General features: G+C 29.9%; 1 protein-coding gene across 1 annotated transcript; it reads right to left on the minus strand.

Annotated features, from left to right (window-relative positions):
• Positions 1–17482: 17482 nt before the first annotated feature.
• Positions 17483–18316, minus strand: LOC124366853. Its single transcript, XM_046823453.1, has one exon. The coding sequence runs from the start codon at positions 18314–18316 to the stop codon at positions 17483–17485; it is 834 nt and encodes a 277-aa protein (XP_046679409.1).
• Positions 18317–18737: the final 421 nt, after the last annotated feature.

Genomic DNA, 18737 nt, shown 5'->3' on the forward strand with positions numbered 1-18737 from the left:
ATTAGCCATTAAGATCCTTGTGATAGTCTTCTTATTATTTTACCGTGTTTCCTTTATAATAATGTTTAAATAAAAATCCATATTAGATATAAACGATATATTACATTAAAATTATCTTCTATATTAAATTTATTGATGAAATTGAGCCAAATAGTTAATTATTGCACCCTGTAATTTATTCCAGTTTATACATAATATATTCAAATCCACAGCATAATTTTCTAATTACTACCTAAACTAGTAGTATACTTTAAATTGGTACATTATTTACAAAATTCTGAACTTTTTAAAGTGATTAAACGAGTGTTTGTGTATAAACAAATTTCATTTTATAAGGTTTTGCTTTACGTTAATGTCGATTCTAGTAATTATGAAGAAATTAAATTATTTTATAAATAATAGAAAAAGATGATAATATTATCTATAAAATATCAATACTCCTATTTTATATTAAACCTCCAACAAAGTAAGAAACTACAATACTTAAAAATGTTAATAAAGTCATTCCACAAGCGCAATCCTAACGAAATTATTTATTCAGCAATCGACCAAAACTCTTTTAATAAACAAGCCGTGTATCAGGTAGAAGTTATAAAGATGGATTGCATAAACAAGATTCAGAGATCTGTTAAAAACTTTGATCTTCCTATTCTTCGCTTTATATGGTGACGTCGCGTCGTCGCCTTTCCAACCTCAACCGTAGTGAACTTCTGCAATATCCTTTTGTTTGATACCATATTTTTGATCTATTTTCAAAATACACAGCTCCATATACCTTTCTTATTATACATTTAATAACTGCAAAGACCCTTTAGGTCCGAATAAAATATGAGTTAATTATTTATTTTATTATGTATTATATTTTCTAAATTCTTTCTCTGTTCATAATATTTCTCTTAACTGTTTATCCCATGTTAAAATTATCTTTTTAATTATTTATGTAATATTTTATTTATTTATTTATGTTAATTTAACTTAGTATTTTGCTGTGATATGTTTATTATACTTTTTTGATATTGAGAAAAGCCGTAATATTAAAGGAAATTTAATACCGAGAAGTCTAATAACTGTTATAATTGAGCAATTTTTCATTTATAAAACCGAAGGGAATATATTTATATGTGTGTGTGTTTGATTAATACTAAACATTAAATACAGTATGATGTAACATTTTTCTTTTTCTTCAATTGAAATGTTTTACTGCAGGCGTTTATAGAAGGCTTTCAAAATCAAGGATTAGGAAAATCACGTTTTGTAATAATAATTTTGAATTATGAATATGCGTTATCTAACATACTGCTAAACATGTGCCAAATACAGTCTTATCTGTACAGATTTTACAGAGAACTCCCCTGATAGATCAAAACATTTCTTTTAAGTTAAAATAATTTTAAGGTGAATAGAATCATACACTTGTATTTCAAAAAATGTAAAGCCACACGTATAGCTCTACTGAAACTAATAAATTGTTCACACAAATGGCTTTGCCTGCATAATTTCAATCCATTTTTACTTTTAATATTAACCACGAGTCTGGAAAAAAACATTTACAGATAAGTTATTCTCATTTATAATAAAATGTTAAGTTAAGGATGGATCGAAATTAAAAACACCTCGATTCTAAATTATGTTGATTTACACTACTTGTAATATCATTAAAACTTCTGCTGATACGTGAACAAAACATGTCATTACGAAAAATCTAATCTCTGTCTAAGGAATCCTCCAGATATTTTGTTTCAACGTCGAAAGGGAAGACTTGTTTGTAACTGACGTTGACAAGTCATCTCAACTCGCAGATGTCTTTATTTTCCACTGCAACCTTACCTCTTCAGCCGCCATATAATGTGGTAACATAAGTTAACGAAGACACGAGTGTTGCATACATTATTAGCAATAAACATTAAAATATCTTGTAAGAAGTAACTGGTCGATGTAGTTAGTACATTAAACTTTTTAACTTAAAATTAATAGTTAAAACGATACTTAAATGGTTTAACATATATTGTATCACGATCGACAAATATAAAATATTCTCATAATTTATTTAAGTTTATGGTTTAACTTCTCTCTCTCTTAACAACTTATTAAACATATAAAAGCACATAGACGGTCAAGGAAAAAAAAGTAATAAGTTATGCCCACTATATTTTTAGACGATCGTTAGTTTTAGAATTCTATAAATCAAAGGACTGGAAAAATATTATTCTCTATAGCTCTGTCTAGATCTGCCTGTCTGCAGATGTACTAAAACAAGCTTACCTGTAGACTTCAAATGGTAAATATACCTTTTTTGTAGGGAACAATGAGTTTAATGATGCTGCATGCACTCTGTACAATCGGGTTGAACGTAAGCTAAACTTTGTACGTTGGTCTTGGAGATAACCTTGTTGAAAGCAAGATAATAGCAGAATACAAAACATTACGAGCTTAAATTGACAGTTTAACATCTGAAATAAAACACATTAATATAGGAAACGCTACTATTAGAATTAAATTAGGAACACATTATTATTTTGCATCCAATCTCAGCCCGTAACTTAACACGTGTTGTGGCCTGTTATATAATAATTTTCCTAAACTTCTAACTCTCTCTTACCGCTTTTTTGATAGGTCTATATTAAAAATATTAGACCGTAAATCATTTATATCATAAGTGAAACACACTTTGTGTTATCGTTATTTAAAGTTTATTATTAATAATGGAGCACGTTATGAGGTGTAAATCGGCATGGGTTTACCTGCATTAATATTAGTTAAAATACATTCTATAAAAATTTAGGAATAAATCTCTTAAATAGTTTTCACGAATAATCTAAATACATGAATGAAAACAAAAAAAGGCAAAAGTTCACAAAGAGTGAATGGATCCGAAGGGAAGCCAATAAACAAAGGGAGAAATAATTTATGCATGAATCAAATCTTTAGTCTATATTTCTCCGGTCTTTCTGAAATGCTTTCGGAAACTATATTTCCCCTAGTCTCTTAGTTCATAGCAATCCTTAAAAACAAATTGCGCTGTTATCGTTAACCTCTATAACAACCATTTGTTCATAGAAGATGAAACAATGTATTAACAGTATAGTTCATTAAATTTAAACTACTAGACGTTTTAATGGTATAAGACTATGCAGCTATAATTAAAAAAAATTATGAAATACGTTGTACCTATTCCATTACTTGTAGATAAACTCATGAGTTTACGAAATGTTGTAACATATTGAGTATAAATTAGATTTTTAATCAAAGCTGTATCATTTTAAAATATCATTATCTTTAAATTATTATTAAACATTCTTACTTAACAATATACCACGAGCAGATGGTTTTAGAACGCACACATTTTCAGGATTTATACATTCAATAAGCAGATGAAACAATAAATTCTTCTATTTTGAAGTTATGCTACTTAAGCGATATTTAAAAACGTATCATTTAGGAAACGATCATAAGTTTTAACAATGTAACAAACTTCAGCAAAAATAAAATAAAATTAGTATCAAGACATTAAGTTCTAATAATATAACGTAATATTAAAAGAGTTTGGCCTTTTCCCCTCCTCACTCAATCAGCCCCTTCCTCTTCTGTTCACGTGCTGCGCCACGATACCACATGAATTGCCACCATAGACATATTCCCAGTGTTCCATGTGTTGTTTGTACTTTAGGTTCTGTGTGTACATTTTGTTAGTGTTTGTCATGTTTTTGCTCAAATTTTTTGGTTTAAAATGTTTGTAACCTTACATCTTAGAGTTTATAGCACGTGAAGAAGATGGTATAAATAAATACTTGAAACGTTGCATTTTGTTTTTGAAACAAATAACGTTAAATGGTTGAAATACTACCATTATTTGAAATTATATATGGCTTATAACAAACGTTAAAAAGGGAATTCTTTAATAATATAAACACCAAAGGTTTATTGAACCATAATTGAGTTTAATTTATTTTTACACTGAATGAATTAATTTTAAGAGTGGATAACTACACTACACTGAGTAAGAGTTTTAGATTAAAATTCTATTAGTTGGAAAATTTCCAAAAAGAATAATTCTAAACACATATTCCAACTATGAAAACTTTCATAGAAGTAAATGAAGCAAGAAATGTTGAACTTCGGAGTTTTCGATCAGAACAATTTGGGTTTGAAATTGTGTAATTACAATATTTTTACCAGTAAAGTTTTCAAAGTTGAACTTATTTATTGACAATTTATTGTGCAAGATATGTTTTAACTAAAATATTATAAACGGAAAAGTTTTGGATGAGGAAATTTCCTTTTAAATAATACACGAGTTTAATATTTTCTGTTTTAATAATTTGAACAAAAACATTTTTAATGTTTAAATTTTTCGTTTAGATTTTATTGAGTTAAATATTTTGATGTTAAACATTTTTGACCGGAGAATTATTTCAGTTTTTTATATTTTATCGATTAAGTTCTAAGTTTTTCCCTAGTTCTTGTTTAAACTTTGTCGTGTTGGTAATGCTTGTACTCAAAACATTTTGTCCTGGAAAATTTAAGAAAATTTTTAAACATTTTATTTAGAGGGGGAGGGTTTGTAGCTTTGAATTTAAAAATGTTTTGGTATTGAACATGTTGTAGCTGAGGTTTCTAGATGGAATGGCAAAAAATATGATTACAAAGAGTTTTATTCATAATTTGTCAAGTTGAATATTTTGAACCCAATCTTTTTTGGCCTGGATAACTTTAGAAGTTAATATATTTTAAAAAAACGATTCAAAGACTCGAAAGACTAAAAAATACTTAAAAAAACAAATTTACTTTTTCAGAGTATTTTAAACTGTAAACTATTTTTAACTTCACCCATTCTGAATAAGCTTTAGAAACAAAACATTTTCTAAGTCAACATTTTTAATTCGAAAATTTCCAACATGACCAACCTGAACTCAACCTCAAAAAGTACTAGTATTGTTTAGAGGTTACTGTTGAGAGAGAGATGTATCGGACGAACTCTTTGATATCTATATTTTAGATTATATATATATTAGTATAATTCATTAAATTATACAAATTTAATTAATGTAAATAGAAGTCATTTGACAGGTATTTGGTCTTCCGATCATATGTCATAGGTTATTTAAACACATATGTGAAAGAAACGGCCAAATACAAAATAATTGAATCGTAAAAAGTAAGCGCTCTGTGGTGTAATGGTAGTAAATTCACTCGGCAAGTGAGAGATCCGGATTCGAGTCCCGGCGGAGCAAGTATTTTTTGTGATTTAATGTTTATTGAAATTAGTGTATATATATATATATATATATATATATATATATATATATATATATATATATGTAGAAAAAGGCCAAAATATTAATATTAATTGACTATATTTCGCAAAAAAAAAAAAATATATATATATATATATATATATATACGTGAAATTATGGCATGTGGATTTTGATTAATCTAAACTTATAGAAAGGCCAGGATCCCGTCAATTATAACCCTTTGCATGTTAAGTGGTGTGGTGTGGGTGGAACATCAGGCCTTCCGATATATTTACAGGTACATTTTAAGTACTTATTGGTAAACATTAAGCCAATGCTGCTTTAAAACAATTGTATTAAGCAAACAGGATGTATGTAACAAATATTCTTATTTATAAATATAATTTGTAATAGCTTGTCGAATAAGGATTAAGTTTGGAGCTACAGATACGTGTCATGTCAGTTCCTACACACTCACACCTTCTTCCAGCACCGACAAAATACTACTAAAATACGTTCAGTGGCTCTTACGTTTTATTAAAACTTCATCGAAAGTGTACTAAAGCAACTACGTAACTGTACAATTGTGTGGAGCCATGGGTTTCTTCTCTTTGCCATCGTAGTGCATATTAGTTGAATCAAACATCAAAATCTTAAATAATGACCAAAGGAATGCTATTAGAAATGACCTAAATTCATCTCTTCTTAAAATTAAAACGAAACAATGTACAAAAAATATTTCAAAACTACCTCAAGAATCAATATTACAAACAGTTTGATGGTACTGCCATGGGAAATCCACTTTCGTGTTTTATTGCAAACATATTTTTAAGTAAACTTGAAACTCATGCAAAGGAAACAATGGATTATTTTCCCAGAACCTGGAAGCGAAATGTTGATGATATTTTTGCTGTTTTCGACAAGAAACAAAATCTTCAAAATTTTATCGATTCTCTCAACTCCTTTTATCCTTCTATCAAATTCACTTGTGACATAGAAAATGACAATCAACTCCCATTTCTCGATTTATTAATTATGAAAAATACGAATGGCCATTTTGAATTCGATATATACAGAAAACCAACAAAAAATGACAAATTCATCCCAGTTGATTCATTTCATCCCCCTTCACAAAAAAGAGCAGCTTTTCACAATTTAATCCATCGGCTTTTACATACTCCATTATCAACAGAAAATTATAAAAAAGAAGTTAAGAAAATAAAGGAAACTGCTTTATTTAATGGCTAAAAAACTAACATGATTGACAATATGATAAAAAAGAGAAATAAATTTATTGAAAGAAATTCTAGAACAACCTTATATCAAATCAAAAGTAAAGAACCTGAAAATGGATATCTGTTTCTTACAACAATCTATCTAAAGATATTATTAAAATTTTTAAGAAACATGCCAATATTAATGTATCTACAAATTCCAAAATTAAATTAAAGAATATATTAGGAAATCCCAAGAATAAAATTAATGAAGAAGAAAAATCTGGAATTTATCAAATTAATTGTGACAACTGCGATTTAAAATACATTGGCCAAACAAAAAGAAAGTTAAAACAGAGAGCTAAGGAACATAGGGCATGTTTAAAATACCAACAGGAAGAAAGATCAGCCATGGCAAAACATGCACTTCAAACTGGACACTCTTTTTCGAATGAAAAATTATTAAAAGAAGTACAAAATAAAAAATTCCTTGATGCATATGAAACAATTTTTATAAAAAAGGACCAAAATAATCTGGTAAACATCTGGGCCTTTTCAAAATTCACCGTTACTTTATTTGGTTTAACTAAATATAAACTTTATTTTTATATATACATATAACATACTGTGCTGTCATAGAATATTACCTATTTGTATTTTTAATGACATATGTTTTTATTTAGTACAAAATTGTTTATGTTAATATTCTTATTATTACTTTTATTCAGTTGTGTGAGTCCGAAGATGTACTCATTGAGTACGAAAGGCCTCACAAAAATAAAAAACTTTATATTATTGGAGAGTTTGTTTAAATTAATATATCATTTCCAATAAGGCAAGAGCTTCAAGAATGTTAAAGATATTTATTTTATAACTTTAATATACAATTGTTATATTATTTAATTTTAAGATGCGGTCCTATGTTCATCAAGATACAAAAAAACATTACATTTACTGTAATTAATTTTGTTTTTAAGTTGATAAAAAATGCATTGTTGCCTTATGACTAATTTTATTATTATTAAACCATTAAAGGATGGCAGATGAATTCAGTTTCCATAACAATATTCTTGAGAAATGTTAAAACATTCTCTTTTTATATTAAACAGCATTCCAAATAACAATCCCGAGCACGCAGACATAGAGTTTTGGTATGCGCGACATATCTAGAGATCCTTTATTATTTTGACGCATATTCAGTTCTAGATGTGCTAGTGCATTCTTAATACTTCAAATGCTATGATGCCGTTTTAATCAAAATTATAAGAGTGAATAAATTTAAAATAAAAATAAACTTAAATACATTTTCAGTTATACGCGTAAACTCACCACTATAACAAATGTTTATTAACTTATAATTTAATCACAAACACAATATATATCATAGAAGGTCATATTAAAATAAAATACTTTATTTCAAATAAATAAATAAATAAATATATATATATATATATAAAATAAATCAAAAAAGTCGTTTGACAGGTATTTGGTTCTCCGATCATATGTTAGTTTGCTTATTTAAACGCATATGTGACAGATACGGCCAAATACAAAATAATTGAATCGGAAAAAGTAAGCGCTCTGTGGTGTAATGGTAGCACATTCACCCGGCAAGTGAGAGATCCGGGTTCGACTTCCGGCGGAGCAAGTACTTTTTGCGATTCAATGTTTATTAAAATTAAATAAGGCAATTGCCATTTATACAATTTAATATACATATATATATATATATATATATATATATATATATATAGTTACTCCTAATATTCATAAAATGAAAGGGTATTGAATTAAAGATCTGTCATAACAACCACAGTTTCAATAAGTAACTTTTTAAACTGAAAATGTAAATCGTAATCTAATATTTCATCTTGACAGAATCGCATGAAATCTGTCATCCAGGTGTGCCAGGTCTGACGACAAAATTAAATTACATTGAGCGAGTTTATAAATTCGATGCAATGTTTTATGACAACTTTACCATCAAATACTCTTTCGCGATGTGGCGTTCCCTTTCTCCTTTTTTATATACATTGTATTATTTTGTAAATTAGTTTTTAAATTAATTAGAATTATTGCTTAAGTATATTCTACATTATATGTCACATTCTTTGCTGTTTACTAAAAAAAGATTTCTAAATAGTTTCATAACTATAATTAACATTGCATAATTATCAACTACTGCTTCAAATAAACTAATAGGTGTTTTATTAAGTAATTGTTTTCGAGTACCTGTTTTTTGTCAATTTCAATGTCTATTTAGGGATTCCCCAATATTATGTTTGAACATTTACAAAACTATGTATTAATATGTAACTGTACACTTTAGTATTCATAAACTGTAATATATATTTTAATTTATCTGTATAGACAAGTAGCAAGTTATACAGAAAGGAATGTCGGACCAACAGGCTACTTCTTTGGAATTAATTAAAATATATCAATTACATTTTACATTTGTAAATATTGAAACATTCAATTTCGAACATTCGTAATACGTTAATAACTCTTGTTGGATAGATCTTAGAAATTTTAAAACAGGTTGCTGTAAGTGAGAACTCTTTTGTCTTTTGGGATCGAAACGTCACAAGGCACTTATTCGCCTATACGCCAATGCACCAGAACTGTTAATTTTCGTCTCAAAATTTCAAATGGTAGACCGTACATCAAACTCACTGTCTGTGCTTTATCTTTTAATACGAAGGTCGTATAGATACTAGATTGTTGTAGGTTCAAGCAAGAAATGTAAATTATTTTGGATGAAATTGTGAAAGCGTAGCCAATATTTCTTAATACTTCCTTAAGTGTTTTTGGTAAATGTTATGTTTCGTTGTATTGGTTTAGTACTATCCAATATACATAGTGTTATTTCATACACATACATGATTACTTAGCATAAACTATTCATATTTTGATGAAGAAATATAGTGATAATTTCGTTGTGTATATAAGAAGATAAACACAAAATACAGTTTTGAAACACGAACCCATTCCTAGAACGACAACATTTGTTTAATATTAAATTTAAACACAATTTGTCATTATCCAAAGTATTTAAGCATACAATTTTTCATTTTACAGCTCGGAGTGAACTGTAATTTACATAAGTTATTCCGAGACCGTACAAGTGTTTAGAACAATTTATCCGACCCAGTGGTACTACTTTACGTCTACTATTATTTATTGTGTCTAATCTAATGTTGCTCTGTGTGGCACTGATGTTGAACTATTATATGGAATATTTTGCATACTCTGATTTGAGTAATAAGGCACAGTCATGAAGTGGTTTATAGTGAATCCCTCGTATCATGAGGTTTTAAGCACTACGTTATCCTAATAATTGTGTGTATTCTTTGGTTCGAGTCTATGTATTATTTCAAAGACAGAATTCAACAAAGTAGCGTATACTAAAAAACAGTCTAATGGAACACAAAATTTATGGAATTTTTATAAAGTAGTTATAATATACGTGTAATCATATTACTCGTTGTGCTTTCATTAGGAACATTGCCTGTAGATTGTCTTACTAATACAGGTAACAATACGTCACAGATTATATCACTTAAAAAGCACTGGAGAAGTTACATCCCAGATTTTTCCGGCTCATTTGCATACTTGAGACCATGAAAAATGTACATTATCACCTTCTCCGGCTAAACAAAAAGAAATTATACTAGCCACAAGGTGATGAGCTTTAATTACGCTCAGTAACATGCCATATTTGGACATGCAACATCATTGAAATAAATTTTATCTTTTAGTTATAAAAGTTTAATGCAAAATTTCTAATTGTACTGATTAAATCTGCTCAATATATATTTTCATATGATAGTCACATTTGTGTTTAAAATTTGCATTCATAACAGTGTTGGAACAAAAAGAGTATACACAGCAATATATAAGGAGAAGGCTGCAAATTTTAATCTGTAAGATTGAAACATTTTTTATTTGTTTTTACTCAGATTGTTAACACTGTATTTATTCTTTTATTTTGCTGCTGTCATCATGGTTACCAATATGACCAATGTTTAAATATTCCTTAAAACGCAGTCAAACAAAGACCTCACAGAATTCATTGTGGCTAATATAGTCTGCAGTCTGTACTTCCTTCTCGAGATGATTTTGAGACAGACAGACATAAAGTATGTTCTTTAAGCTCACTAACGTTTATCATTGAATATTAAAGTTTGTCATACATCTGTGGTGTTTATGTACTATTGAATATAAATTTTAATATCAACTTTAACTTTAAAACTCCTTGTCTTGAATTAAATATTTTATTAGCCATCGTATCAAATAATCTGAGTAGCTAAAATCCTCATAAGTTTGCATTATTTTGAAGATGGAGTTTTTGATGTTATGAATCTTTACGTTACTAAGAAAGTGGACAGTATATAGTAAACGCTTGAAAAGGTTGAGTGGAAACATTTAGAGATAGTTTAATCAGCTATCCAAGAGCAGGCAACAGTAGCTTATAGGTACAATGGCACTCAAAACAAGTACATTTAGAGGACATATTTACTAGAAAATCCTTTATTAAATCTTGAATTTATGATGCAAACCAATAATAAAAGCATATAACACAGCTACAAACATTTTTCGTAAAGTATTCAGTTATTATATCCAATTATTTCACTAATTATGCATTTAAATGTTTGCAATAAAACTTTTACTTATGGATGTTCCTAAAGAATATTGAATTATTTATCGACAATAGTGCATAAATGTTGGCTACAATATATAACATTACTTACGTTATATTTTCAAAACTTATTACAATAATATCAACATAAGTCAAATACAATATTGCAACAGTAAATAAATATCAAAGTTTAAATGCAGCAGCTTAGAGCTTATGTGTATGTAATTACTTGTAATGTAAAAAATCAACAATGATTTGTAGCGTAGTTCAGAGTAATCTAAATACATGTCGTTTACAATGTGAGAGAACAGAAGAGGCCGACTTTCGAACTAGTTACAGCCTGTCAGAGAAGAGTTCACATTTACATACAACTTTGTGCCAAAGGCACATAAATCTTGCTAGATGAATACCTATGTCGGAATTTGTATCGGGATGTTTTTGTCTATAAAGTTCACAGGGTCTGGTAATCGAGGAACATTAAAGTTAACCACAGATATTAGATAGGAGCTCTGCACGAGGCTATTTATAATCTTCCTAAGATATAGCACGCTCCCATTTCACGCCGCAAAGCAAGAGATGAAGATTTAGGATCTCCAGATAACTGTAGCCAATCCGGACTCCAAATTACTATTGAAATTAGGGGTCCTATTAAAAGTAAACAGCACATTTGTCTCCTAGCTTTAAAAGCAATAGATACGATAACTGGATTATTTTATTGTAGAATGTTTCTCTGGCCTAGACTGTGTCTTTGATAAAATTTTGAATATAGCACTTACACTGACGAAAAAACCAGTCATACTGACGAGATGTGCTCAAGTACGGGGTTATTTCAGATAGTTCTGTGGTCCACCATTAGGTCTGCGCCACGCAATTTTGATGTTTATCTATAAAAAATTTATTAGCTGACCTCTCATCCGGAGAGAGCAGTCAGTGACGGAAGGTTTGAAATGCCTTAATTCCTACCGGTTTTGTTTCTAATATTATGCAAGTAGATGTCAAACGAAATACAATTATCAAATCCGTTTATAATTAAAACAATTATAGACACAAAGTATTGATATTAAAGTTAGTTATTTTCTCTTTTGCTTGTAAAACAAAACACTGTATAACTCAATAGACAATCATTTGTCTTGTTGAATGTCACTGGTATCTAACAGCCATTGAGAAACAAAGTGGAATACTGCTTTACGGAGATTTATGTTTTATACGATTTCATCATTCCTGCCGAATAGTATATAACACAAAGTAGAGAATGCATTTGTATTGAATGTAACTCAATATTTTGTCGTAATTTTGGTATAAAAAAGTTAAAATCAGATTACATGTTGGATAATTATTTTTATATACTGTAAATTATACAGGTATCGATTTTTTTTAATACAGCCATATATAGTATCATGTGAAAAATGCTGTAGTGAATTATCAAAACATTATTTCGGTGTAACCTCATATCGCAGTTGTAAGAAAAAAAAATACATAAATTCACTTTTAGACATTTAACCACCGTTCTAAAACGAATAGAAGCAATAATGTTTTTTTTACATTAAATTGATTTAGTTGAAAACGCCTCTATAACTACGTAAAACTAACGTGTGTTAACATTTGAAAGACGTTAGATCGAACATCGGATGCTCTAGTATTGGGCAATTGCTTTAAGAAAAGGGTCAAATTATTTCAAACAAATTCTTTAGGGTTGATATAGTGGGAATCTTTAAAACAAAGTTTATTTATTTGGCCGTTTAATTGCTTAACTGAGATATGTCTGAAACACATTTTACATAACGTGCAAGAGATATACACTCAAACAACATTACTGAATATTACATGCTTTTCTTGCATTAAGCTGTCTGATCGTGTGGTGTTATATAGATATTCAACTCAGCGAAACAAACAATGTAGGTTGTATTGTGTAATGAAAGGTAAACATGCTCACCTGGTAGATGAGAAATTCTGGATAGAATCGCAGTTGATTCCCTATTATTTGCTTCACAGAACGATATATATTTATTAATTAAAAACAAATTTATATGACTAAGTTTCCGTGATCATGCCTGATGTTACAAATATTTCCTACCATTAGATAGAACAGTTGATTACAGTTGATAAGCTCTCACTTATCATTTCGCAAAATTTTATATCGACGGGGAATATCTCGGAGGGGATTTTGGAAACTAAATTTGCCTTTATTCATACCAAGGATCCTAGGAATGTCTATGTAAAATGTCTGTAAAATAAGTTTAATACTTTCCACGTGAAAGTAAAACAACCAAGCAAAAGCACTTTTGTTATGCACATGTTTTTATACATTCCTCTATACAACTTTTATAAACCTATGCTATAAATGTTATACATGAAATTAATTTTATATAATTTTAATATGTTTTACAATGCTGGTAAGAACTGGAGCGTGATAATTGTCATTACATTTCTAGATTATATTTTCTATTATTTCTGATATCTTTATTAAATGTTGATATCACCAACTAAGCTATTTAGTTACACGATATTATACCTAATTTATAAACAAACACTCAACTAATTATAAAATTTAATTTTTGTGAATCCTTCTGTTTTAAAGGAACACATCATCAGACCCACATAACTGAAATAAAAGCATTTAAAGCAACAATACAAACAATTTAGAATTAAATTTATACACATGTAATTTCAAATACAAAGAGAAAAAGTTTTAAGGACCAGGAAGTGTGTCTACTGTATAGGTAAAAACTAGAATAGAATAAGAATAAGAATAAGAATACGTTTATTTTCTCCTTTTCTCAAAAGAACACATACATTAACAATTTAAGTATAGAATACAAAAACAACACTTGCCAGGCTGCCTCCTAAACAAAATAAACTTTTACACTTATATAATGCTTAGCAGCTAAAAAAATAAATAAATAAAGAGTAAAAATTTAAGTATCTAAACTAACATTTTAAACTATAATAAATTTTTCGAGACAATTAACTAAGGAGAAAATAAATAGGGCCCCTAAGGTTTGAAAACCTGTTTTGGGGTTCCATCATAATATTAAACAAAATAACTAAGAGAAAATCCATAGCGGCAACTAAATTGTAACAACGTTGTTTCCCTAACATTACTAAAAATCATATGAATTATAACCACACCACTACTACATATAAAAACAAGAGATGTGTGCTTAGTTGTTAAAAAGAAAATATATAGAAAATTAAATACTATTCTGCTATAGTAAATGTACTTATAACATAACGTTACAAGATATACCACTTAAAACTAACTTAAATTGCTACTGTTAAATACCTTTAGCGGTTTTATTTTAATGTCAAAAACAGATCTTCAATGTTTTTATAATTATATAGCCATTTTTTTGTTTCCTTCAAAAACTTATTTAAACCTTCTATCTGCCTAATGGTTTTCGGTAATTTGTTAAACAATTTTGGACCTATATAGTTATATGATTTGACATAAAATGTTGTTTTAGGCTTAGATATTTGGAATTCATTAGCATTTCGTAATCTTTGCTTAAAAATGTTTAAGTTCTTTAAGTTCCTATTCCCGATAAAAAAGTTTTTTAATACTGCAAAAACGTACAAATGTCGCAAAGGAAGAATTTTTAAGTTTACAAAACAAGGGTGAGAAGGTTCTCTAATACTTTTTTTCGAGATTAATCTAACAAAATGCTTCTGAATTACAATTAAAGAGTTTAGGGAAGTTTTATAAGTTCCACCCCAACAAACAACTCCATACTGCAGTCTACTTTGAACTAATGAAAAATATAAAGAGCGCAAAGTTTGCAAGGGACACATGTTTCGTAGAAAGTAAAACAGCCTAACACCTGATATTAATTTTTGCCTTTAAATTTAATATATGTTTTTTCCAGTTTAGCGCATTATCTAATGTAACACCTAAATATTTTATTTAATTTTTCTCCTCTATTTCTGAACATTCAGAACACGAGCTGCTACTTACTAAACAACTTAAACAGTTGTAGGTTAGCCTTATCTTCGGAGAGTCCTTCCTTTTAAGTGAAAAAATTCATGTAATTAGTTTTTTCGGTACTTAACACAAGATTATTTTTTGAAAACCACCACTTTATACATTTTAAATCAAGATTCATTTGGCTTTCGATATTATTTAATGTGCTACTTGAATAAAAAAAGGCAGTATCATCCGCAAATGCTGTAACTTGTCCTTTAAAATTTGCTGTGCATAAATCATTTATATATATTATAAAGAGAATTGACCCAAGAACAGAGCCTTGTGGTACCCCATATACAATTTTGCCCATGCTACTTAAAACTCCATCAATTCTAACACACTGTTTTCTATCTGTCAAATAACTTTTAAACCAATCATAAGCAACTCCACGTACACCACAATTATACAACTTTTTTAAAAGAATGTTGTGATCAACAGTGTCAAATGCTTTTTTTATATCTAAAAAAAGTGCACTAACAAATAAATTATTGTTAATCCCCTCTGTGACTGAGCTTACGAGTTTTAGTAACGCGTTTTCCGTACTCTTCCCACTTCTAAAACCAAATTGGTTAATACTAAAAAACTTTGTTTTCTCTAAGAACTTCAATAGTTTTTCTTTCATAATTTTCTCTATTATTTTTGAAAAGGTAGAAATTAAGGATATTGGTCTGAACTGACTACAAAGTAATGTTGAACCTTTCTTATGAATTGGTATAACAACCGCTTGCTTTAATTTTGACGGAAAAACTCCCGTAGAAAAACTAAGATTAATTATATAAGTAAAAACATTAACAATTGTATGAGAAATGTTTTTAAGCAAAAAAGAATAGATTCCATCAATTCCAGGAGATTTTCCATTTTGTAATGAATTAATTGCTTGTAGTACATCTTCTCTTAAAACTGGCCCTATCATAATAGAACATTTCTCTTGATAAAAATTAAATACATTCTTATATGCACTATTTTCAAAGCTGACTGGTTTTGGTTGGCTATCTATAACTTCATCTACTACAGATAAAAAATATTTGTTAAACTCATTAGTAACTTCTTCTGGCTTAGTAATAACTTCATTATTTACACTTAAACAAAAAGGCTTGTTTGTGCGCTTTTCTTGGCCAGTAACCTCACCAACTATTTTCCATGTTGCCTTACTATTACCCTTACTGCTTTCAAACTTATTACTATAATACTCGCGCTTAACAAGTTCTATATCTGTTTTTAATTTGTTTCGGTATCTAATATAATAATTTTTAAATGGATCGTTTACCGGTCTATTCCTTGTTTTTTTATAAAGCTCATTTCGTTTTTTTTATTCTTTTACATATATTATCATTTATCCATGGTTTGAGTTTAGTAAATTTCGAACTAACCGCTACCTCTTTTTTACATTGTTTAATATACTGTAAAAGTTTACCTTCAAACAAGTCGTAGGCAGCAGAAGCATCCTGCTGATTGTAAACAGGAGCCCAGTCAGTGTCACCTAGCAGACCGATCAGCCGGTCATAGTCAAGGCGGGTCACAGTGCACTGGTCCCCCAGCTCACTGCTCGCACACACTCCACCACAACTCAACCTCACAGCCGTCATGTAGTGATCGGTGATCTGTCTCCTGATTACTATAGCTTCTACACTAGTCATGTCTTTACATTCTACTCTGGCAAAAACATGATCAATACATGTCCGTGTCTGGTCTGTTTCGCGTGTAACTTCATGTATAAGAGACTCAAGTCCGCAAACTGGCCATTAATGCTTTGTAGCTATCAATATCGTTATCTACTTTAAAAAGATCTAAATTCATGTCACCAATAATTAAAAGATTTTTTGACTCTGTTTTCTTTACAAGAATTGAGTAAATATCGTCTTAATTCGTAAACAAAATTTGTAATACTATATTCATGTAATCTGTAAACTGCAATTAAAACATATTCTAAATCATATATTCTTAATCTAACTTTCAAAATGTCTGCTGACTGAAATTTAATTCTTTCATAATGACAGCTATTAAAAAAATTGCTTTTGAAAAATATAGCAAACACCACCAGATCTGTAGCTCTCATTTGAGTGTACTATTAAATCATAGTTAGATATTTGATAAAAATCTGATTCATCTATACCTATCCAAATTTCAGTTAAAATAATGATTTCTGGTAACTTTTTCCAAGAAGAAATTTCCGCTATAAATTCATCAAAATTTTTTCGCATACTACGAATATTTTGCTGTATAATACTTACACTATTTTTCCCTCCTACATTGTCAGTAAAATAACTCTCATTTAGGTTGAAATTCTGCATTTTAAACTAAAAGAAAAAGGAAAACTGTGTCAAATGTATATTGTGTATTATCTAAAAATTTACTTTTTCTTATTAATAAAATTGTTACATTATAAAGTTTTACTTTAAACCAGTTCGAGAAAGGAAAAAAATGCTTAAATCTACAACTTATCAAGGTCAGCCTGGGTTTTAATTTGAATTACAGCAGATCCTTCTTCCTTACGCAGCAGGATGTTGCCGTTGCGCAGCCAGATGTACTTGTAGCCGCGGTCCCTCTTGAGCATCCTCGCCTTGGCCAGCAGCTTCCTCCTCATCGGTGACAGAGACTCGTTCAAGTACACGGGAACGTCCGACGGCCTGTCAAGACTAAGGTGACGAGTGGAAAAGTCCTTCTTCCTCTCACGTCTCTTCTGCAGGAGCGCCTCCCTGTCCAGACGACGGACGAACTTCACGATGATACCTTGTGGTCCTCTATAACCGCTGTCTTTCTGGCCCAATCTGTGGCAAGTGTCTATCATCTCCTCGCTGACGTCCATGCCCAGTGCGCGACCAACGTCCTTGACAATATCCAGAACATTTTCATTTTTTTCTTCGGGAATTCCCTGGATCTCCAGACAGTTCCTCCGCGAGTACTGCTCCATGTCATCCACTCTGATTTCCAGTTCATCAACCTTTTTCTTTAAGTTACCATTCTCCAACTCCAAATCGACAACTCTCTTCGAAAACTCCTCTATTTTCTGTAAAGCGCTTTGAAGTGACTGAGCGTTTTCCTCAAGTTTGACATGTAGAGCCTCATAAGAAGTGTTGAAGTCTTGCTTGGTTGCTTTTTGGTCCTCTCGGATGTCATTAAGCACCTTCATCACGTCCTCAAGTGTAAGTTTGCCATCCTGCACACTCGTCTCCAACCTCATGCTTTTCCTGCGTTCGTTGTTGCAAGAGTTACACCTCCACACTGAGTTCAGCTCCTCCAAGCAATCTACATCCGCCTGACTCATGTTTACACACCTAGCGTGAAAACTCGACTGACAATCAGCACAAACGAGTTTTAACTGACTTCTCTTAATAGCACCCAAACAAACTTTACATGAAGCCATTTTCAAAACAAAGAAAAGAAGAAAGTTTTCAAAACTAAGTATTAAAATAAAGTATAGCAATTCGGCACTAGCAATCAAGCTTATACAAGTAAGCACACATGCAGTATAGCTACGGAACGGGAACACTGATAAGAGAGCTTAGCCGCGATACGTCCGCTCCGCTTGGACTCCGACTCATTATTGTTATTATACTATTATTAAATTAGATTGAATTCAGCAACAGTGAATTTTGGAGAGGTCCAGGCTCATTGTTTACTAAATAGTTTTGGCTCTTCTGTAAAACGTATTTGTGTAGGCATAGAGATATTCTTTATTTTTGATT

The sequence above is a fragment of the Homalodisca vitripennis genome, chromosome 7, assembly GCF_021130785.1.
Source record: "Homalodisca vitripennis isolate AUS2020 chromosome 7, UT_GWSS_2.1, whole genome shotgun sequence".
NCBI classification, from domain to species: Eukaryota; Metazoa; Arthropoda; class Insecta; order Hemiptera; family Cicadellidae; genus Homalodisca; species Homalodisca vitripennis.